The following is a 24,009-nucleotide window of genomic DNA, read 5'->3' as shown; positions in this document are numbered from 1 at the left end:
AGAAGGCTAGTCAAGAATATAAAGGTAGTAAAAAAACATACCAAAGATTAAGATATTGAAGTCTCTCCTGACCTCTGCCTCAGAACTTGGATTGGAAGACAGTGCACTTTAACACTTACTATCTGTGATCATGTACAAGTCACAAAGCTTCTCTGAGACTCAGTTACCTCATTTATAAAAATATCGATAATACTGGCAACCCCTACCCCACATTATAAGGTACCTATAAACCTTAAGGAACTATGAAAATAAGTTAGATAATAATAGAAATATGAGTTATAATGAAAGTTATTTTGTTATATATTATGGTACTTATAATTATTTTTATTATAACTCATATTTCCATAGTACTTTAAAGGTTATAAACTATAATCAAGCCAACATTTATTAGGCATCTACCATGCTCAAGTCAGTCTTCTAGGCACTGGACATGCAAAAACAAAAAACAAAACAGTCCCTCCCCTCAGAAATTCATATGCTTTGGGAAAACAACACCTATCCATATAAGCAAAGCTTTACTTACTTAAAACTGCACAACTTTGGGGACACACTGTACATACAAAGTAAATAAATGATAATGTAGGTGTAGGAAGATGCTAACGGTTGTCCAGAATCAGGAAAGTTCCCCTGTGTTTAGAGAGGGAACAGTGCACTAATTCAAGCATCCATCATCATAGGAACATAGCAGGGTGAGTCCCCAAACAACTGGGAATAAATCCACCCCTCTAACCAGGGATTCAGGCTCCTTTTCTTCTTACTACTGTTCTTTGCACTCTTGCACCAATCCAGTTTAATCCAACGACTTGCTTGTTCTCCTCTGCCCTTCCTCTCCATTGCAGCTAGGTGGCACACTAGATAAAGTGCTGGGCTCCAGGGCTTCCTAAAGCTGATTTCCTATTCTCATGAAGACCTGAGCTTAAATGTGACTTCTGATACCCACTAGCTGTGTGATTCTGAGCCAGTCACTTAAGCTCTCCTAGCCTCAGTTCCCTCAACTAAAGCAAAGGGGGATAATATCAGCACCTACCTGTCAGGGCTATTGTGAACATCAAAGGAGACAATATTTATAAAACACTCAGCACAATGCCTAGTATATAACAGGCAATTCCCCCCGCTTCCATTGTGCCCTCTGAAACCTCTGCCAAATTGCAAACAGATTTTTCTTCATCCAGAGAACCCCTCTCTTCACACTCTTTCCATATTCTTTTCCTTGCAGAAATATACCCTTGCCTACCTTTCCCACAGCCAACTGCCCCTTCCTTTTGTCCCCAGGAAGTTAGGCACAGCCATCACTCAGCATTATCTTCCACTGAGGTTCACTGCTATCTGTCCATATAATGTTGCTTTCTGGAGGAGCTCAGTACCTGGCTCAAAGTTTCTCCAACCTGTCTCATCATTTGTAGGAACATCACTAGACATGATCATATGCCCCACCCTAACCTCACAGTACATCAACTTTCTTCAATACCAGTCATATTCTCCCTTATTTGGTACCTGTGAAGTTGATTTCTTAAATTCAATTAAATGACTTTCTACTTAGTCCCATTAAATTCGAGACCTTCAAAGTTGACATCAAGCCATTAATAACTATTTGGGGGGCCAGTCATTCAATTCCAAACATCTAAATGAAACATCATTTAGCCTTTAGATCTCTATCTTATCTGTAAAAATATGATGAGGCTGTCAGCTGCTTACCTCATTTGGCTAAACTATATCTAAAGCATTCCTCTGATCTACTTGCCTAATAACCATATCACAAAAAAGAACTGACATAGTCCTTGATGAAGCCATGGTGGCTCTTCATGAAGAGCATTTCCCTTTCTACATGGTGGGACCTCCCACACAGTCAGGCCCAAACTACAGCAGTGGGACAGCTGGGACTAGGGAAACTAAAAGGCTGACAGGTCATGAGGACTCACTGGGGATAGGAGAATGAGGCAAAAATACTTAAAGATGGAATCTGAGAGAAGATGCAGAGTTTGCGGGGCTACAACACGATCACAGAGATGAAGCAGAGCCTGGTAGTGCTCAAGTCCAGACTGTGTCCCAGGTGAGAAGCTGAGAAGAAGTACAACAGGAGGTGACTCACGCTCTGTCCCCACAGCTGCCATCTCATCTGATGAACGTTCCTGCTGCTGAGCACAGAGGGGACCTAAAGAAAATGAAAACCACAGTATGATGAGAAGGAAACTCTAAGGACTACACTGGTAAAGAGTGATGCCCCAAAATACTTTCCAACCACCTCAAATCTCAGAAACCAACTTAAGAACCCAGGCCCAGTAAAAATAGAACCAGCATTTCATTCAATCCTTGGAGGTAGAAGGAAGGAGTACAGAGGAGGGGGACCCGACTGATAAATACAGATCAAGACCTATTAAATTTGTTCTATTTAACTTCTTGCATTAAAAGTTACAAACACGGATATTTAATACTTCAAAAGATTCTTGAATTCACAGATGTGTGCTCCCTGCTCACCTCAGCAGACAGTTTCATGAACTGCTATGACCAACTGGTCGAGCCTTCCCAGCTAGGAGGGAACTGCGAGAGTTTGTGCTTCACTGGCTTAGCCTCAAGATCCCAAGATTTCCTCCCACGCCACATCAGGGAAGGGCTTTAGTAGTGGAGATACCTAAAAATGGTACACATCTCCCTGTAATTGTCAGCAAGATCCAGGTCACCTCAGCCCTTCATCTCAATAATAATAATAAAGCAAGCTCCCCAGTTTTTAGGTCAGCCTTCAGTGGGGGCAAAGAGAGATGACATTTAAAAAAGAAGTAAGCTTCCTCAATGATATAAAATCCATGTGTCTTTAGATGAAGGAGACAGCCTGGTAGTAGAAAAACTCCAGACTAGGACCCAGGAGACCTGACTGAAGAGCCAGCTCATGCTTCTTATTAACAATGTAAATTGAGGCAAGTCACTTGTCCAAGTCTAATTTTTAAATGAGGATAATAGTTTCACTACTGATCCTACTGGATTGTTCACAGCAAAGTATGTTATGAGTCTTAAACTACTATAGAAATGTATCATGAGGAACATATAAAATGACAGATGTGAAAACTCTGTAGAGACAGAGCGGTATGCATGCAGGGATTATTAAATACTCAAATGGAGGGTGTCAGGCTGCAGCAAGAATACCCCCAAAGATGGAGAACTCACATCTTGATACAGTCTATTCCCCTACCAGACAGCTCTAATTCTTAGGAAGTTTTTTCCTCATATTGAGTCAAAATCTGTCTCCCTATGACTTTCACTCATTGCTCCTAATTCTACTCTGCAATTAAACTTATCAAGCTGAAGCTTTCCTCCACATGACTGATGGCCCTTCAGATATTTCTAGATAGTTATCATATGGCTCTTAAACCCTTTCTTCCAGGCTAAGTACTCCAGTACTTTTAACGAATTTTCATGACGGTCTTCAGACCTTTTGCCATCCTCTGGATTTATTCCAAAGAGTTTAATATCCTTCCTAAAATGTGATGCCCAGAACAGGACATAATCCTTTAGAAGGAGACTAAGCAGGGGAAAATAAACAGATTACTCACCCCAGTCCACACTGTGTATTATACATCTATTTATTCAGCCTTAGATCCTATGCATTTTTTGGGAGCAATTCATACTGCTAATATTTAGTTTTGTAGCCTACTAAAACCCCTAGGGTTTTTTTTTTCACATGAACTGCTTCTTAACCATACCATCTTCATCCTGTAGTTATGCAGTTCATATCTTGAAACATAGAACAAGACTTCACATTCATCCCATTAAATTTCATTTTACCTGTCCTAATCTTTTTTTGGGATACCAATTCTGTCAACTGTTATCCAACAGAATAACATTTTTTTCCCAGCTTCCCACCACCTGGAACCTAGATAAGCATGGTCTTTTCTCTAATTTATTGATAAAAATGTTGAAACAGGGCAAAGGGCAGAGCCCCAAAGCACTCCACTAGAGACTCCCTTTAGCATAACATTAATCTATTAATTACCACTCTTGGGATCTGGTGAGAAAACCAATTACAAAGCCATCCAAATGTACTATCATCCAGCCCACATCTACCCATCTTGGCCACAAGGATATCATGAGAAATTTAGTCAACTACCTCGCTGAAATCCATATATACATATATAGATAGGTAGATAGATAGATAGATAGATTTCTTCCCTTTCTAAGAATTCATAAACCATTGCTTTAATAAGATTTTTGAATTTTACCAGGAAAAGATATCAAGCTGACCTCCCTATAGTTTGAAGAAACCATCTCCTTTTGAAAGCTGAGATGTACACCAAATCTCTAGTTTTGTAATATGTCTCCCATTTGCCATAATTACTCAAAAACTACAAACAGCTGCTGATCACATTGGCCGGTCTTTCCCCATCTGGGTCTGGTGACAGAAATCACTGGGGACATTGCTGGCCTCATCTCCTTTAATTATCCTTGTTTCAATTTTTGCTAACTATTTTAGTAAGGACTAAGCTAGAGTCAGTAAGTCTGTCAGTCAATAAACATTTATGAAGTACCTCCTACGTACCAGGCACTGTACTAAGTGTTGGAATACAAAGAAAGGTAAAAGTGTCCGCTCTCAAGGAGCTCACAGTCTAATGAGGGAAACAACATGTAAACAACTATCAGGATAAATTGGAGATAATCAATAGAGAAGGAACTAGGATGAAAGGGGATCAAGAGAGTCTTCTTGTAGAATGTGGGATTTTACCTGGGACTTGAAGGAAACCAGGAGGCAGAGAATTCTATAGAACTCTGGATTCCCTATAGCACCTAGCACACTGGTCAAAGTTAATGGTTTCAATGAGAAACCTCAGCCTGATGATTCTGGCCTGGGACCCTTGGAAATCTTAGGGAGGGAGCAAAAGAGCTCAGAAATTGGATTAAAAATATATATATATATATATATATATATTTGCTGAGTATCCAATACCTGCCAGATTGAAGGAACAGGAAGGGGCAAGAAGAGCCAGAAACGAATAATTTTATATTTCAAAAACATTTAAGCAACCAATGCAGCACTGAGGTTTGTGATTGAAATCACTGATTTCAGCTAGGGCTGAAAGGGGACCTTCAAAGGACCGACAGTGAACAAGACTGCTGATGTTACTGAGTGCTACAGGAATAACAGAATTTCGAAAATAACCAAGTCCTTCTCTGGAGAGCTCATCTGCAACTAGACTTCACGAAACTGGAGCAGTGCAAAGGGCACTTGTCTTGGTGCTAGAGGAGCCGGTCTTGTTTCCTTTACTTCCTGGCCCCCTCCTCAATTGCTATAGCCTTCCTTCTGAGATTGTTTTCCATTTGCTCTGTATATATCTTTTATGTACAATGTTTTTTGCCAGTTGCTTTCCCCACTAGAAGGTGAGCTCCTTTAGGCTTAGCACCTTGTCTCTGCCTCTCTCTGTAAGCTTAGTAATTAGCACAGTGCCTGGCACACAGTAAGCACTGAATGCTTAATGACCGACTGATTTTAGGGAAGTAACTCACTGGGTCTGAGCTTCTTCACCTGTAAAATGAAAAGGTTGGACTAGATCAGTGGTGTCAAACTCAAATAGAAACAGATTTCTTTCAGATGCTTATTGATTTAGAAAACCACAAATCAACTTTATGTTGTATTTTTATTTATTTTGTTAAACATTTCCCAATAACATTTGAATCTGGTTCAACCTCACTCCACCCCACTCTGGAGTGAGTCTGATTCCCCCCCCCCCAATTATCTCCAAGGTTCTTTCCAGCTTTAAATATATGAAGCTATGATTCCAGCCAAACATTTCATACCATACAGGGCCTGTCACATAAAGAGTGACTAACAAATACCTGTCAACTTAGTATTTGTTAAATGAATGACTGAAATAATTCATTTGGACAAAGTTTCATGTTTACCATTCAGTGATTCTTACAATAACCAAAAAGGATGCAAAACAAGGATTACTGTCCCCTATTTGACCTGTAGTCAGAAAGATGTCCGTTGAAATCCAGCCTCAGACACTTCCTGGCTGTGTGACCTTGGTCGAGTCACTTAACCTGTTTGCCTCAGTTTCCTCAACTATAAAATGAGGATAATAACAGTCTCCCAGAGTTTATGAATCAAGTGAGAAATTATTTGTAAAGCACTTAGCACAGTGCCTAGCATATAGTAGGCACTATATACTTGCTTATTCCCTTTCCCTTCCCTATTTGACCTAAAAGGCAAACTGGGATACAGCGGAAAGAGAGCTGAATATGGAGCCAAAGGCCTTGGGTTCAAATCGTTGTGACTGTGTAACATCAGACAACTCACTTCAATGCCCCCTGCCTCAGTTTCCTTACTTGCAGAAAGATGGCTAGGGGAATGTTGTTGAGGAAGACAGCCCCTTCTAGCTTTAAATTTCTGTTTCTAAATTTATTTGCCCAGAAAGGAGCTTCATCACGACTAAACTAAGAGCTTCTGGCTGCCACCCAGACTGCAAATTCGAGTCCAGGGCCCTTTCCACTGCCCAGGGGCTACCTAGACCAGACCCAGCACTTACTTCAATACTTCCAGAGTCTTTGATTTCTTAGGCATGAGATGCAACCCCCTTGGGTGGCTTACTCTTCTAGAGTGGCTAAGTCCGGAAAGTGCATCACCCAGAAGGCAACCAAGCGAGGAGCCTCGGCTCTGGTCATTGGTTAAGGCTAGTCCACCACATCTGGACACCCACCTCCACACTGCAAGGAGACTGGCAAATTTTAGCGGGGGAAACGGCATCAATATCAATCAGCTCATCAGCCAGCATTTATGAGGCACCTCCAGCGTGCCCGGCGCTGGCCTGAGTCCTCGCAGGAGAGACCACAGAGAATGGCAGAAACTGCCTCCCTTCCAACATGCCGACCACCACGCACGAGTATTACCAAAGGCCGTCCCAGGCTCCCTAGGCCAGGGGCTGCGGCCCAGCAGCGACCTCCTCAGAAGGGGAGCGGCCCTCCCTCCCCGCAGGGTCCGGGGGTAAGAAAGGAGGAGAAGCCCGACGAGAGGGGCCAAGCTGGGGCAACCTCAGGGCGGAGGCCTCGGCCTGGCGGGACCCCCGGCTCCCCGGCTCCCCCTACCGGCCCCGCCCTGTCCCACCCTTCCCTCAGACAGCGGGAGTACAGATGGTGGGGACTCCACAGGCCAGGCCAGGGACACCGAGCCTCCACAAGACCCAGAAACCCAAACTGCAGGCCTCTCCTGACCGGAAATGCATGGGGGAGGGGCCGCCTCCCCGACCACCGGGGAGGGGCCGCCTCCCCGACCACCGAGCCATAGGCCGCCATTACTTCCCACAGCGAACATCTGGGAGGGCTCTAGGAATCATGGATGACTTCTCCTCTCTATGGTCGGGGGCGGGGGGAATTCATTGATAAGGGAGTGAGAAACCACTTCCCATGTTGGTTTAGAATTCATTTTGGCTGTTGTACTCTCCACCGTAATAGGGAAGTTAGGAAGAAGTGAGGATATATAACGAGTTCAGTTCTGGACATGTTGAGTTTAAGATGTCAATGGGACATTTGGTTCAAGATGTCCGATAGGCAGCTGAAGATGTGAGTAGAAAGCAGCAGAGGTTAGGGCTGGACAAGTAGACTTTAGAATCATCACCTAGAAGTGATAACTGAATCCATGAGAATATAGTTCACCAAGTGAAATAGTATGTAGAGGGAGAAGAGAGTCCCGGAAAGAGCTCTCTGAGAGACACTCGCTCTTAGCAGGCATTATCTGCGTGAATATCCGGCAAAAGAAATGGACAAAGAGCAGTCAGAAGGAGAAGCAGGACTGACTAGTGTCACCAAAACCTAGATAGAAGAGATTATCAAGGAGAACAGAGTGATCTGTATCAAAGGCTACAGAGAGCTCAAGGATGAGAAAAGACCATTAGATTTGTCAACTAAGAGATCATTTGTAACTTTGGAGAAAGCAGTTTCATGCCAAATGATGAGGTTAGATGCCAGACTATAGAGAAGGCAAGTATCAATTATAGATGGCCTTCTCAAGTTTAGCCACAAAAGGGAGAGATGTGGGATGTAAGCCATTGGGCATGGATGGATTAAGTGAGTGTTTTTTTGAGGATGAGGGACACAGGGGTATAACTGTAGGCAGAAGGAAAGCAGCCAGAGTAGATAGAAAAAGAATGAAGATGAGAGAGAATGAAGATGATAAGAGTGTGCAATTTACTGGAAAATATAGGATAGAATGAGATCACTTGTGCATGTATGAGAGTTTGCCTTAGCAGAGAGAAATGCCACGTCTTCATCTGAGACAGGGTGAAGGCAGAAATAGTAGTAAAAGGTATCTGGGTGATGTGAGATGAGGGAAGGAGAGGGAGCTTTTGAAGAATGGATTCTATTTTTTTCAGTAAAATATGAGGCAAAGTTCTCAGCTGAGATGGAGGGAGGGGGAGCTTTGAGGAGGGATGAAAAGGTTTGGAAAATGAGTATGTTGATTGAGATAGTGAGTTAATTAGCAAAGTATGAAAGGATTGCTTTACTTTGGAGGAGAGCCCAGTTGAGATGTTGTTGTTTGTCCTTAATGAATGTAGAAAAGCCTTCCAGAGTCATTGAAAATCTAGTTGTAGAACAAAAGTTAAGAAAATTGAAGACGTGGGGTGGAGTCAAGATGGCAGAGTAAAAGCAGTGATTTGCTTGAGCTCTCCCCCAAACCCCTCCAAATACTTGTTAAAAATGGCTCTAGAGCAGCAAAACCCACAAACAAATTCTAGAGCAGCAGAACCCACAAAAAGACAGTGAAACAAATTTCCAGCCCAAGACAACCTGGATGGTTGATAGGAAAGGTCTATTGTGCCAGTCTGGGAGAGGAGAGCAGTTTAGTGTGGGTCAGGCAGGCAAAGACTGGGCCTTAGCGAACCTGGAACAGGACTCAGGGATCTGAATCATTGGTAGTTGTGGTGGTTTCCAGACTTCTCAACCCACTAACACCAAAGACATTAGAAGGTCAGTAGGAAAAGTCTGTTGGACCTGGGTGAGAGAGAAGCACAGTCCAGTCCCAGCCCCCAACTTGAAAACTTCTAATGAGGGGTAACAAACACTTCCAGAGGTGGTCTGTTCCTCTTTTAGACAGTTCCAGTTGTTTGGTCAGTCAGTCAATAAACATTTATTAAGCACCTGCTACTTGCCAGGAACTGTGCTAAGGGTTTCTGCTTGCTAGGAGCTCACATTCTAATTGGGGAAGACAACATGCAAACAACTGTGAACAAACAAGAGAGATAGGATTAAATGGAGAATTATTAAGAAGTGTTTTTCCTGACATCAAGTCTCAGTTTGTCTCTTTTCAGTTTCTATCCATTGCTCCCGCTTGTGTTCTCTGGGGCCAACCAGAGCAAATCTAATCACCCTTCACCACATCATTCCTTCAAGTTCTTGGAGATCGCTCTCCTATTCCTCCAGTCTTCTCTTCTCCAGGCTAAACATTCCCATTTCTTTTCACTTCACCTTACGTAATGAAGTCTCAAGGTACTTAACTGTCCAAGTTGCCCAGAACAGAACACAATACTCTACAGAAGGTCTGATGAGGGCAGAGGAACCATCACCTCCCAATGCTCTGGTACTGTGCTTGTCTTAATGCAGCTCAAGATCACATTAGCTTTTCTGACTACCATATTACATTGTTGACTCATGAGTGTACATTCCACTAAAACCCTCTGGGATCTTTTTTAGACAAACTACTACCTATCCATGCTCCCGCATCCTATAACTCTAGAGCTGACTTTTTTTTAAACTAAGCCTAAGACTTAAATATATCTGTCCTGAATTTTATCTTATTAATTTCAGCTCCATTAATTTCTAGCCCGTGGTGTCAACTGAACTAGAAATAGGGCCACTAAAGCACACATAAGGATTCCTGAAGGCCCATATTGACTTAGAAAGCTACATATTAGGAACAGCTATGTGGTGCAGTGAATAGCACACCAGCGTTGAAGTCATGAGGACCTGAGTTCAAATGTCACCTCAGATACTTGACGTATACTAGCTGTGTGACTGTGGCCAAGGCACTTAATCCTGACTGCCTTGCAACAACAACAAAAAAAAAGAGAGAATGCTACATGTTAAGATTATCTATGTGCAATTTTAAGTATTTCCCAATTACATTTTAATCTGGTTTAGACTCAGGTGGAATAGAATGGCACAGGCTACATCAGGCAGCATGTATGACCCCACTGCATTTGTCTGTCAAGATCTTACTGGATCCTGATTCTGTCATCCAGTGTTGTTAGCTATCCTTCATGGCTCTTCGTTATCTGCAGATTTGATGAGTGTGACATCTATTATCTGACTTCTTGTCACTGACAAAAAACAAAACAAACTAAAAAAACATTTACTAGCTCAGGGCTGAGCACAGGTCTTTGGGGCACTCTACTACAGACCTTCTGGCAAGCTGACATTGAACCGTTAATTACTACTCTGAGTCTAGCCATGCAATCAGTTCCATTTAATTATATTATCATCTAATCCATAACTTTCATGTTTTCCACAAGAATAGCACTGTATCAAATAATTTGCTAAAATATAGGTAAATTATGTCGACAATATTCTCTGAATTTGCTAGTTTAATGTCCTTCTCCCTTTAAGACACAGCTCAATTATCATCTTCTATATGAAGACTTTCCTGATGCCCCCAACTGCTAGTACCCTCCCTCCCAAACTACCTTGTATTTAAGTGCGTTGCATGTTTTTATATTAGCTTTATTTTATATGCTATATATATGTGTATATACATATATACACATATATATAATATATTCTTGTATCCCTAATTAGAATGTAATAATAAGAAAAACAGTGAAAAACAACACTCAAAACAACCATGAGCAAGAACAACAACTGCTAGCATTTATATAATTTTAATGTTTGCAGAGCATTTTGCAAATATCCCCAATTTATCCTTGCAAGCATCCTGTGAGGGAGCTATCATCACCCCAATTTTCTTTTTTTTTTTTTAGGCAACTGGGTTTAAGTGACTTGCCCGGGGTCACACAGCTAGTAAGTGTCAAGTGTTTAGTCTGAGGAGGATTTGAACTCAGGTCCTCCTGACTTCAGGGCCAGTGCTCTATCCACTGCACCACCTAGCTACCCCTTACCCCAGTTTTATAGAGAAGGAAACTGAGGCACAGGTTAAATGATTTGCCCAGGGTCATATAGCTAGTAAGTGTCTGAGTCTGGATTTGAACTCCCAAGTCCAGCACTCATTGCTACCCTGCCACCTAGCTGCCTCTGTAAGTTCCTGACAACCACTGAATGGAATTGTTTAATTCTTTGTATTTGTACCCCAGGTGCCTTGCCTGGTGGGAAGAGGCACTGAATACTTATTGTATGAATGATAAAGTCATGCTGGCTCTTTATAATCAGCTCTTCCTTTTCTAGATGTTCACTAATCATCTCTTTAATGATTTGCTCTAGAATTTCCCCAGGAATTGAAGTCTACACTGCTCTCTTCCCTTTCTGAAAGTGAGGGTATTTGCTTTTCTCCAATCTTAAGGTACTTTTCCTATTGTCCAAGACCTTTCAAATGTTGATAGCAGCTCAGCAAACACACACACACACACACACACACACACACACACACACACACACACACACACACTCCTTCAGTACCAGAAGATGTAATTCATTTGGGTCAGATGACTTGAATTCATCAAGGGTAACTAAGTGCTCTCATACTATCTCCTTACTTATCAACCACACTGGCCATTTTGTTCCCTTATTCCCAGTGCAAAGGTCAGAAAGGTGTAAAAACAGAAGCAAAATAAAAATTGAGCTGCTTTGTTTTCTTTCCGTAGTTAGCATTCCATCTACTCCCAAGCAGAAGCTTGATTTTCTTTCCCTAAAGACAGCCCCTTCTCCTCGCCCCTCCCCCCCAACCCCATCTTTTAATGTTCCTATTTCCTTCAATCAATCTTCATATGGCAGTCTTCAGTGTCTGAATCTTCTTGGTTACTCTCAGACAACAGATACCCTCTCTTAAAAAGCCTAAGAATGTGAAGAATTTCAAATTCAAAATTAACAAACATTTCTTAAGAACATAGTGTGTGCAGAGCAAATCAGCCCCATCTCTGGACTGAGGAATGTGATTGTTGATGATATGATCCAACTGATTCAATAATAATATTAGCATTTTAAGGTTTTTGTAAAGCACTTAATATATTGTCTCATTTAAGCCTCAAAAAATCGCTATAAAGTAGACATTATAGGTATTATAACTTCAATTTTGCAAATGAATGAAAAAACTGGCTCTGACTCGTCAAGTGACTTGCCCATGAGCAGTTTAACAAGCACGTATTAAGCACCTCCTATTTATTACAGGTACTGTAGGTAGGTACCAGGGAAACAGAGAAATATGAAACTATCCTTGCTCTTGAGGAGTTTAGAATCCATTAGAAAGGTACATGTATCCAGATGAGTAAATACAAAGTAATTTCTGGAAGGGGGGGAGGGTAAAAGAGCACTAACAGCTGGGGAAAGGAAGAGGAGGGGAGGATCAGGAAAGACTCTTTGTAGGAGATGGCACCTAAAGTGGGTCTTGAATGAAGCTAGAGATTCAAAGAGGAGGGTGGAAGGGTTGAGGCTGAAAAGAATTTAAGGCATGGGGACAGCTTCTATAAAGGGACCAAAACAGGAGATGGAATGTTGTGTACTGGGAACAAGTGTGTCTGCTTGTCTGGAATGCAATGTGGGTGAGGGGGAGTAACATGAAATCAGTATGTAGACATAGGTTAGAGACAGAATGTAAAGGGCTTTAAATACCAGAGGAATTTCTGTTCTGCCATAAAATGACAGAGGCAGCATTTTGTCTATTGTACTACGTTGATTCTTCAAAAAGTTATTGTACTGAATATACTAAACTGGGAGTTGAGATCTTTAACCAATCTTACACTGGAAGGATGAATCTAAATAGAATTTTTATCTGCGATTGTGATTTCTTTGATGGAGGGAACACCCAGGGGAGAAACCCCATCTATTATTGCAGATTAGCAACTGCTCTAAATTTATAGAGTACCTACAGACATTAACTTATTCAGCAAAATTGTCAGACTATTATTGGAATAGCACTAATCACAGAATCACAGAATTGGAAGTGTTCCTGACTTATGCACTTGTAGTCCAGGCCTTGATAACTGCATGAATATTCCCTAGAGGTGGTTATATACCCTCTCCTCGAAGACTTGCTGTAATGGGGAGCTCAATATCTATTAAGCCAATTCGCTCATTACATAAAATGGATATGTGCATAAATTCAGAATAATCAAGAGTACAATAACAAGCCCTTCCCTTCTTAATTTCCTGTTATTTATGTCGTATTTATCTAGTATATGTCTTGCTTTGTATATAGTTTGCATGTGGTCTTCCCCATTAGGTTGTAAGCTTCTCGAGGACAAGGACTATTTTTTGCCTCTTTTTTTTTTATCCCAGCGATTAGACGTAATAGGCGCTTAATAAATGTTTATTTATTGCTCTGAAAAATCAGAGCAAGGTATAAATATGATAACTCTATGGGTTATTCATTGTGAGGCCTGAAAGTCCAGTCCAGCCTGGGTCAGTTCTTCTGGGATATATATTCTCTTGGCACTACGCAGAAAGGAGCAGGGCATGTTCTTGAAGACCTCACTCGGGGCGGGGAGAAGGGTAGATAAACGTGGACAAAGAAATCCCAAACCAGGCTAGGATACTTTGGCCACGCCTCCTCACTGGCGCCACAAAATCTGAGAACTGGAAGGCAATTCAGAGACCGTAGGGTCCTGCAGTCACGGTGGGTAAGGACGGGAGCAGTGGACACGGGAGTGGGGGTGGGGGCGTCAATTACAGATGTCAAAGATGTCCACGTGGTGCAGGGAGGGCCCAGCAGGGGGTAGAGAAGGGCGTCCAAGTACGGTGCTCATGCCATGCCACTCTACCAGGCTTCTGTCCTATCTCCCTCCTCACTTTCAGGGGAAGAAAAGTCGGAATAAAGAAGTCCCAGGAGGGTGACTCGCCCCGCCATAGCTGGGCAGGCCAACGGGAGCGGGAAGAGCCGGGCCAGTGAGGGAGGCGCGAGAAGGGCGGGCCTGCCTCTGGCCCCGCCCCAGAGCCAGGAGCCGCTTGCTTCGGGACTACCGTGATGGGCCACGATCACTAACCTCCGTCACACCCCCACCCGGAAGTGTCGTTTCACATCCGGACGGCACCGCCTCACGGCGTGTTGGACGCTCTAGGAATTCAGGAGGAGCTACGCCCTATGGTCACGTCAGGCGGGCGGGGAAGGGAAGGTGTGAAGAGGGGGAGGGATAGAAGGAAGAAAGGGAAAAAGAACCGTCCAACGGCAGTCGCTCCCTTCGTGCCGCCTTTCTGGAGGGATGGGAGTTGATCTCATGGCACTTCTCATTTTCAGTTTTATGTCAGTTATGTGTGCATGTGTCGCCCACTCGACGAGACGACAACCGTCCACGTGCACACACGGCCAGTGCCCTTACAGAGCGTCCTGCAGACGCAGCCTTGCATCGCCTTTCTCTCTCAGCTCCGGGTTACTCAGCCTGGACGTCTCTCACCCACCTGACCCAAGCAAGCTTCGTTCGGTTGTTTTCTCCACAAGTGAGGGCTGCCCGTGGCCCCAACGGCAGGATAAAAACTCCAGCTCTCTATGTCTCAGGATCCTAGGGCTAATCCTATTGTGTTTGTATGGAGTAGGGTGAAGATACACTTCTGCGACACATCATTGTATTGTAGCTGCTGAGCCCCAACCTGTGTGCCTCCCATATACATAAAATCAGTCACAGTGACGCTATTAACTTTTAAACATGAAACATTTACTTAATAAGGCAAAAGCAAGAATAATTGTAACATTTTTACTCATTAGAAGGCAAAAGCAAGAATAATCAAAATCGTTTCTCAATAGTAGGCAAGATAATGATAATATTTACTTAATAGAAGGTGAGAGCAGGAATAATCAAAATATAAGTTAAAGCACAAACCAAGGCCACACTCTTTACCAACCAACACACACAATGTCCAGGGTAAAGGAGACCTTTACAGAAACCTAACGGGGCACATAAGTAGGGAAACTTACGTGTCCAGGCCACCTCTCAACAAGCCTAGATGACTCTGGCATAATGAGCCATCTGCTAGGCAAAACTGCTTCTCTGCTACTACTCTTGGACTGCTGAAACAGTGTCAAACTCTTTTAGCACACATCTGTTCTTGGGAAGATGCTGAGAAAACGTGCTCAGTGACTAGAAACTCCCAGGCTGACAACTGCTAAGCTCCTCATATTTGCTTTGGGGCTCCGAGGTCTTTCTCCTTAACAAGCTGTAAGTAACAATTAGGACCTAGAATCCTTCCCCAGCCATTTTTTCCAAAAAACAGTGGATTATGTTTTATACAATCAGCTCTCAGGAAAGCCAAGCCTCTTCTCGTAGCAAAGCAGATATAAAACTTGTATCTCCCTTTCTGTTTCTCTTTCTCAAACCAAAGAGAGCAAAAAAGTGAACAAAGGACCACTTAGAATTCCCCTCTTTCATGTTATAGATAACACTGGAGAATGTAAGCTCAGGCAGCTCTCCATATTGAACTTCAAGCAGCTGCAGAGCCTACCAGGCAGCAGTCATCTCTCAGTGGACTGAGCACCTGTTTGCTTGCTATATTCTATCTTCTGTAAATAGCTCCTCTCCTCACTTCTTGTGCCTTCTGTCTCTTAACTCCTCTTGTGCTCAGCTTTCTCTAGTCTCTCAGCTGGCCACTTCTTTTTCTTTGCCTATAGCTTTTTCTCCTGCTGGCCTGTAGCTTCTAAGGGTTCAGGTCAGTGCCTCCTCATACCCAGTGACCTATTTCTAATTTATGATGTAAAATTCAAAAGACTACCTTTCTGTCAAGTTTACCCCAACAGTCCTTATATAGTCTTCTCATAGTCTCCAAACAGTTATTTGATTGGCTCTTTCTCAGTTATGACTTTTAAAACAGTCACATGCAAATGAGTTGATGGACCACAATGCTCTGCAGCCATCAATACCTCAGTCATTGTGCTGCCTTTAAATGGGACCTCTCAATACGTTCTTCCAAAGTGCAGTCCTCTATCTGGGTCAGTCAGTCAATACACATTTATTAAACACCTACTGTGGGCCAGGCACCATACTAAGTGCTGGGGATACAGATATGAAAAAGAAAGTCCCTGTTTTCAAGGAGCTTTCATTCTAATGGGAGAAGACAACAAAGAAAAGGAAGCTGAAAAGTGTGGGGTGGGGTGTAGGAGAAAGGTACCTGATACAGGGGCATGATGGAGAAGTCCAAAAGAGTGTAGCCAGGAAATGAAGAGATGATTGGCCTGGGCACTGTCCTTAAATGGAGGTTCTGGGAAGAGCTTTTTGCTCTGTCCTTCAGTCCAAGGGGCCTGAGGAACAGAGGATACTGATGATTGTGAGCCCAAGGACTGATGTGACCTTGCAGGATGAAGAGGTTCCTGTGGGCATGATGAAGTCCAAAGGAGTGCAGCCAGGTGGGAAATGAAGAGAGGTCTTCAGAATAGTCTGTCTCTCCTCAGCATTTTATCTGAGAAACTATGTTTCTTTTGAAGTTCATTTTTTTCAGTTTTTCTTAAACAAATGTTCTTTTTTTCTACTCCCATTAGCAACCATAATGTCCACATTTAAGAAGGCAAGGGTGTTTTCTTGTCTTTAGCCCTAAAAAACAGAGCCTGATAGCAATAAGTGCCTAACAAAAATGTCTAAAATGAACACACAAATGAACAAATGAATGGATGGATAGGAGGGAAAAGAAGACAGAAGGAAGGAAGCAATGGAAGAGAAATTTTTAAAAGTCAGTTGGAAGATCAGAACAGGGAGGGCAAAGGAGTCTGAGTCTCCCTTCCACGTATAGAGTATGACATGCAGTCATGCAGTGACAGAACCCTAACAAGTCTTTGGAAACAGTGAGACTGACTTGTACTCATCTCTTACAACTTCCAAAATACATGGGACTTAGTTAACCTCTATGAATCATAATTTCCTCACTTATAAAATGAGAATGGCCTACATTGCCTACTTTATAGAACTATTATGAAGAACATGTTCTGTAAACAGTAAAATACTACACAAAAGGGAGTTTTTGTTATTCTGCCTTTCCAGGTGCATCACGTGATTTTGGGATTCTGGAAGGAAGATTGTATACCCTCAGTGGTCAAGGTTTTCTTGACCACAGAGTTTAAGAACTGCCAACAACTTGAAGACACAGGAACTGTCAAAGCTCCCCCTTCCAAGCTGTCCCCCAACAAGAAGCCTCATGGTATAGTGGAAAGACCACTCAATTTGGAGGAAAATGATCATTCAAATCCCATTTCTGCTACTCACTAGTTATGTGACTTTGGGCATCTGTAACATGAGGCAGAGACTAGGGGTGGGCTGGCTAATTGGCCTTTCAAGGGCCTCAATTTCATCATCTGAAAAATGAGGGGGTTTGCTGTATGTCCTCTACTTTCCAGTTCTAAATTTATCATTCTGTTCCTGCCCTGAAGCCATGTTGGTATATGGCTGGTCCACTGTGTGGCTTGTAGCATCTCCTGCCTGCCAATAGATATTGCTATCTGGAGAAAGGCATTCAGGATAGTGGACTTAAGACTATGTCATGGGAAGTTTGGCAGAAGTTGGAATGTTTAGCCTGAAGACTTAAGGGGAGATTCAGTGAGAATCTTCCAACACTAAATGATCATACTGTTAAGTGACTTCTGAGAGGTCTTCCTAACATGAGACTATGTGATTCTATGTGGGAGATAAGCCTTGTTCCTCTTGACCCAAGAAGGCAGAAATAAGACCAAAGGCTGAAAGTCATAGGGAGTCAGATTTTCATTCGATAGAAAAACTTCCTAACAAATAGAGGTAGCACAGTGCACTGGTAAGGCTTTGATATGTAGTCTACTGGACTTGGGTTTCCTACCAGTAATAGTCACCCATGTGACTTAACTTTTCTTAGCTGTTTTCTCATCTGCAAAATTTTTCATCTGTTGGATTAGATGATGGTCCAGTCTACTGAAGAATTTGGGAATTTAAAGGATGTTTCATAATAATCAGGGTAATAAATGTTTACAGCAGAAGGCCTTATTAGCTTATATTTTAACACATGCATTGGAAAGCTTGAGGCCTAAAATGAGATAACCAGGGGCAGTAATGGAGTAATGGATGGAGTAATAGGGATGAAGAAATAATATTTCAGGGGAAAGGATACTACTAGGTCTCAATAACTGAATGAGTGAGAACATAATTGGGTCTGTTAACTGGGGAAGGGTTGCTGTACCTTGAATATAGTGGTCTTGCCACATTGAGGAAGGAATTAGAGCTGTTGAAAAATGGAATTTGCTGCCTTGCTAGATCATAAGCTACCCATCACTGGAGAACTTCACACATGGACTAAAACCTGCTGGGTCTGCTGTAAATAGAATTCATGCTCCAAGATTTGAACTAGGTGACCTATATGGTTCCTTCTACTTCTAGCATTCTATTTTTCTTGACCATATGCACACATGTGCTCCCACGTATGCATGTGTCCATACACACACACACATGCACACACACCTGGCCCCAAATACCCACTACTGGAACTGATGGGCAAACCATGAGCTTTAGAAAGCTGTTAAATATAAGCATATTACTTTGAGAGGGAGAACTGGGGGAGGCTGGTGGTGATGGCAAGGGATCCTATTCCTTAAACTCTTTTTCACTGATGAGATATAATTTATCAGGTGAACCTAGCTGTTATCCTAGAAAGCTCAATACAGAACCTTAGACTATAAGTAAAAATGAGATGTGTGTGTGTGTGTGTGTGTGTGGGTAGTTGGAGGGCCAAATGAGCTATCAAGAATATTAGAAACAAAATGACAACTCTTAATCTAAGAAGCATGTATAAAACCATAGGCTGCCAAGTTTCTGGCCACAAGACCTCAGGAATAAGAGAACTAGATGGAAGACATGAGTTCAAGTCTGGGCTCTGATATTTACTCCCAGTATGATTTTAGAAAAGCCCCTTCTCCTTGTCAATCTCAGTTTCTTTATTTGTAAAATGCAGTTGGGACTACTTTGTCTCTAAGGTCTCTAAATCCTAAGGACTCTAAATCCTAAGGACTCCTAGAGGGATAATGTTACTTTATTTTCAAAGTCCCTAAAATAATGAATGATAGGGATGGAGTGGAAGAGGGTTATGTTCACCAATGCTAGATTAAACAAAGGAACAACCCTTAAAATTTGAAAGGTAAACTGAGATAGTTTTGTCACACAACCCATGGTGGCTGGGAATTCCCTGATAGGGGATATAAGGCTGAACCTATCAACTGTTTCAAAATAGTATTGTATGAACTCTTTGGTGACATATCCATAACAAATCATTAAAGTAAACCAAGATGTTTTGGAGTTCTCTGAATTAGCCTCTGAGGACACTATTAGGGACAGCCATGAGCTACCACCACATATCCCTTGGGGTCCCTATCAGATGTGGCACAGGGCCAGATGGATTTGTGAGGCTAATGCAGTGTAGCAATTCTCTGGTCAAATGTGTCCACTTCAAAAGACAGTACAAGAAAAAATCTCTTTACACCTTCCTCAGGAAGGAAAGAAAATTTTAAATCAGAATCTCTTTTTCTATGTCATGGTTAGACCTGTAGGATTCTAGGCACCAGATTTTAAGGGGGACCATTAACAAATTGGAACACATCTGTAAGACACTCAGGATGAAACGGATAAGGTCATGAGGATTAGTTGAAGTAACTGGAGAAGACTGAGGAAGAACATAATATGCCTTCAAATTACTTTAAGGGTTGTCATATAAAAAAGGAGTGAGATTTAGCTGCTTAGCCCCAGAGGGCCAAATGAGGAACAATGTGTATACTGAGTGGGTGTTACAGAGAAGCAAATTCCAGCTCAGTGTGAGGACTAGACTCCTAAAAATCAGACCCAAACTGCTCCTCAATGCAGTTAGTGAGTCTTCTATCACTGGAAGCATATCACCAGCAACAAGATAACCATCTATCAGGAAAGCTATAGATTTGTTCCTATGTGGGCTGGAGGGTTGGACTAGGCAACTACAAGAATTCCAGCTCCAGAATTCCAATTCTCTTTTATCATTCATTAAGTCTTTTGCACTATCAAGTGACTTCATTAAAGCTATAAGTGGAATCCTACCCTGAATGAACTTTAAAAATAATTTATTATTGATACTGTGGTATCCCTTGCAAGGTATTCTACCAAGGTACTTTTTAACCTAGTTCCTTACTTGTACACAGTTAAGGGACACAGAGTGATTTTGCTTTGGCCACCATAGTTACACACAAAAGTAAGTTAAGACCCCCTATTCTACCAAACCCTGCCCCCCTCACAGCAAGTAGAGAGGGAAAAAATATATATGTAAATATAGACAGGGAACACACATGGGAAGGGTAGAGAAGGGAAGGCCAAGAAATGATAGGGAGGGAGGTGGAAATAAGAGACCTTATGGAGTTAGAAGAAGTGAAGTCAACTTTTCTTCCCACTCTTCAAGGTCCCGTCTGGTGGCTACCTAAGAACATTTATTGTTTTCATTCTCCTCCACCCTGAGAACCTGAAGGACAGAATGCTATAGCCTGCCTCTTTAATACTCCCCAAGTGAAAGCTCAGTAACGCTGGTGGTGGCTAAATTACCTACGTTGCCCTGGTTATTACCCTCAATCTCCTTTGGCCAAGTCCAGTGTTCTCCATTTAATGTTCTCTAAGCCTTGAGATCTTCGCAGAATTGGCCGCCACTCACCTATTTCCCAAATTTGTATTTTTCCCTTTGACAATATGCTCCCCTATTTTTCTTCTCTTCTTGTGACCCCTCAGTAAATAGGATAGGGGAGCAGTCACTGAAGGATTTTACACAGTTATGAACAAGAAATTTATTATCACCAATCACCAAGTATTTATTAATTACCTCACTGCATGCGGTGCTGGGCTAGGTTGCTGCACAAAGAGAATTAGACAGACAAAAACCCTTTCCATTAGGACCTTGTTTTTTTTTTTCTTTATGGGCTCATGCCCCAAAGTAGATTCTTTGCTCTATCAAGGCATCCATTCCCCACACTCATTACATTACATTCCCGGGGTTATTCTCTGTAGTGGATTCTCTGATGCTGAATAAGTTGTGAGCTCTGACCAAAGGCTTTCCCGCATTCATTGCATTCAAAAGGCTTTTCTCCAGTATGAGTTCTCAGGTGTCGAAAAAAATGTGACCTCCCTCTGAAGGCTTTCCCACATTCATTGCATTCATAGGGTTTCTCCCCAGTGTGAATTCTCTGGTGTTCGATAAGCACTGAGCTCCAAATGAAAGCTTTCCCACATTCACTACACTCATAGGGCTTCTCTCCAGTGTGAAGTCTCTGGTGTCGAATAAGATTTGAGCTCTGGCTGAAAGCTTGCCCACATTCATTACATTTATAGGGCTTCTCTCCATTATGAATTCTCAGGTGTTGAGTAAAATGTGAACTGTGACTGAAGGCTTTCCCACATTCATTACATTCATAAGGCTTTTCTCCAGTGTGAATTCTGTGATGTTGAATAAAGCCTGACCACCCTCTGAAGCACTTCCCACAATCACTGCATTCATAGGGTTTCTCTCCAGTGTGAATTCTCTGGTGTTTAATAAGTAATGAATTGTATTTGAAGCATTTACCACAGGTGTCACATTTATGGGGTTTCCCTCCTATGGAGCCTCCCTGACGTGCCATAAAGCTCGAGCTCAGACTAAAGCTTCCCCCAAATTCATCACATCCTTGACTCCCCTCTACTGGGGGAGCTTCCTGGTGAAGGACTGTCATATGCCAGGAACCTCGCTTCTGGGAGAGGGATATCCTCTCTCTGCCCCCAGTAGAGTTTCCCATTTGCCTTTCTAAATTGTCCTCCCGTTCACAGGGTTCTGCAAATTTGGGTCCTCGAGGAACATTTCTGAGGAGACTTTTCAACATCCCTCCATGTTCTTCTCCTTCAGAAACTTCTTGCTTTGGAGTTAACAATTCAATCTCAGATTCAGAATCTGAAATAAGGAAATGAAAATCCAAATGTCATCTTTTCCCTGTGCTGGGAAAAAGGAAACAGGTAGAAAAGGAAGATAATCATCATCCTTGAAATTAATTTCTAATAGATGCCCAAAGCTTTGATGGCTTTCCAAAAGGACCTCATTATGGAAAAGGGAACAGGGACATAGGCAGGAATTTCACTTGGTAATATAGTGCTCATCACAGGTTTTCCCAATCCTCCTGGGTATGAAGAGCCTGATCAGTCTGTAGGTCTGGAAAACTGGTAAATGGATGGCCAAAGCCGTAGGAGGGGTGACCAGGTAGGGAAGGCAAAGTAAACAAAAAAAAATGTCCTATAAAGAATAAGGTGTCTATTGTAAACTTTAAGAATGAGCTATGAATCTGGCTGAATTATTTTGATTAGGAATTGTTTTATTTGCTTGTTTTTATTTCTTCTGTTTGGCTCTTGGAGTTAGGGAGCCAGACAAGATAAAGCTAACCAAGGGTAACCATAATCTGGGTGAAATGCCAAAAGACTACCATATTATCATCAGGAGGTTTCCTGAGTAGCTAAGAATGAATACAGAATAGGAAAAATACAGCAATGACCTTGGTCAACAGAACCTTGGTGGTTGAATCTCAAATTTGGCTTAGATGTGTTCTGAAGACACCATTCTCATCTGGAGGTAAAAGAGGTGTCAAGTTCCAAGACGAAAGGCAGCCTACATTAATCCTTGAGTACTTTAGTTAAGGATGAAATGAAAAAGCTTAGCCATTGCTCAGTCCGGATCTCTGCAGAATTTTTTTCTGTACACTCCTAGTTATTTTACCTTCTTAGATTTTCTGAATTTGCATATTCTCTTTCCCTTATAAAAAAGCCCTAGAAAAGGTCCTTTTATAGTCTGGATTATGTAAAAATGGGAGAGAAGGTAAAGAGGAAAGAGGGCATTAGGAAAGGCCACTCAACAGTGGGAATGGCAGGGCGTCCAGAAATTAGTGGTTAGATCCAATACCAGATTGGCTCAGGGACCCAAGACAGTCAGTGCCTCAAAATGGAATTTAGTAACTTGAGAAATTTAGTAAGGTGGAAAGGTGGAAATATGAAGGCCAAAGGCAAAGTCAACTTAGAAGCTGACCACTGGGTCAGGAATCCTAAGGCCCAGGGCTAGATCCTGGCATCCTCCATCTGCCCATCAAAAAAGTTGGGAACCTTGACTAGTGGCAAAGGCTAAAAGGAATGTACAGGAAGATCTTAGGATGAGCAGACTGAACACAAGTTACAGAGAGGTAAAGAGGAGCTCGTGTAACAGTTTTCAGAGAGAATAGCAATGAAGTTCCCAGCGGTGGTGACAAGAGGGACTGAGAATCTAGAGGAGGAATCGCTGAACTTGGGAAGCTAAGCCAATCCAATTCAATTCAATTCACATTTTACTAATATGCAAAGCACCATGCTCAGTGCTGGAGATACCAAGATAAAACCAAAACAGTGTTCCTCTTCAGGACCTTACATTTTACTATGCCATAAAACTATGGAATGTTAAAACTGGAAAGGGACCTGAGACGCCATTGAGGTCTGGACTCTCTTGACAAATGAAACCCTGGATTTAGCCAAGATCATGAAGTGAGTTAATGGCAGGCAGGCTGGATCTAGAGCTCAAATGATCTGACACACCTAATCTAGAGTTCTTTCTGATCATGGGTAAGGCAGCAGTTGGTTGTGATTGGGAAAGAGATGACACCAGACAGAGAGAAAGGGAAGAAAGGCATTGTCTTCTTTCCCATCCCTGCTGTACTGCTGATTCTCTCAGACTCAGCCATCATGATGGCTGTGCTCTCACAGTGAACTTCCCTCAGCACCTGGGGATTTCTCACCATAGAACTTCCCTCCATCATACTAATCCTCTTGTCTCCCACTGGTGAGTTGGGACCTCCATTTTGGGGATGGGCCCAGGCCAGCCATGCTTCATTCCCCTCCCAGCTCTGCTTCTAACTCTCTTAGTATCTTCTATCTCTCCTTGCCTCCT

General features: G+C 42.4%; 1 protein-coding gene across 1 annotated transcript in view; it reads right to left on the bottom strand.

Moving 5' to 3' along the window:
• The window catches only part of LOC110214141 (uncharacterized), a 48,969-nt gene that overhangs the window by 2,262 nt on the left and 22,698 nt on the right, over positions 1-24,009 (bottom strand). The window contains 1 exon segment of the mRNA XM_078153806.1: positions 21,073-22,002. Within this exon segment, the coding sequence (XP_078009932.1) occupies positions 21,073-22,002 (930 nt within the window).

This window comes from Phascolarctos cinereus, unplaced genomic scaffold, assembly GCF_003287225.1.
Source record: "Phascolarctos cinereus isolate Bilbo 61053 unplaced genomic scaffold, phaCin_HiC Scaffold_4;HRSCAF=312, whole genome shotgun sequence".
NCBI lineage: Eukaryota > Metazoa > Chordata > Mammalia > Diprotodontia > Phascolarctidae > Phascolarctos > Phascolarctos cinereus.
This window is presented reverse-complemented; position numbering and strand designations above follow the sequence as displayed.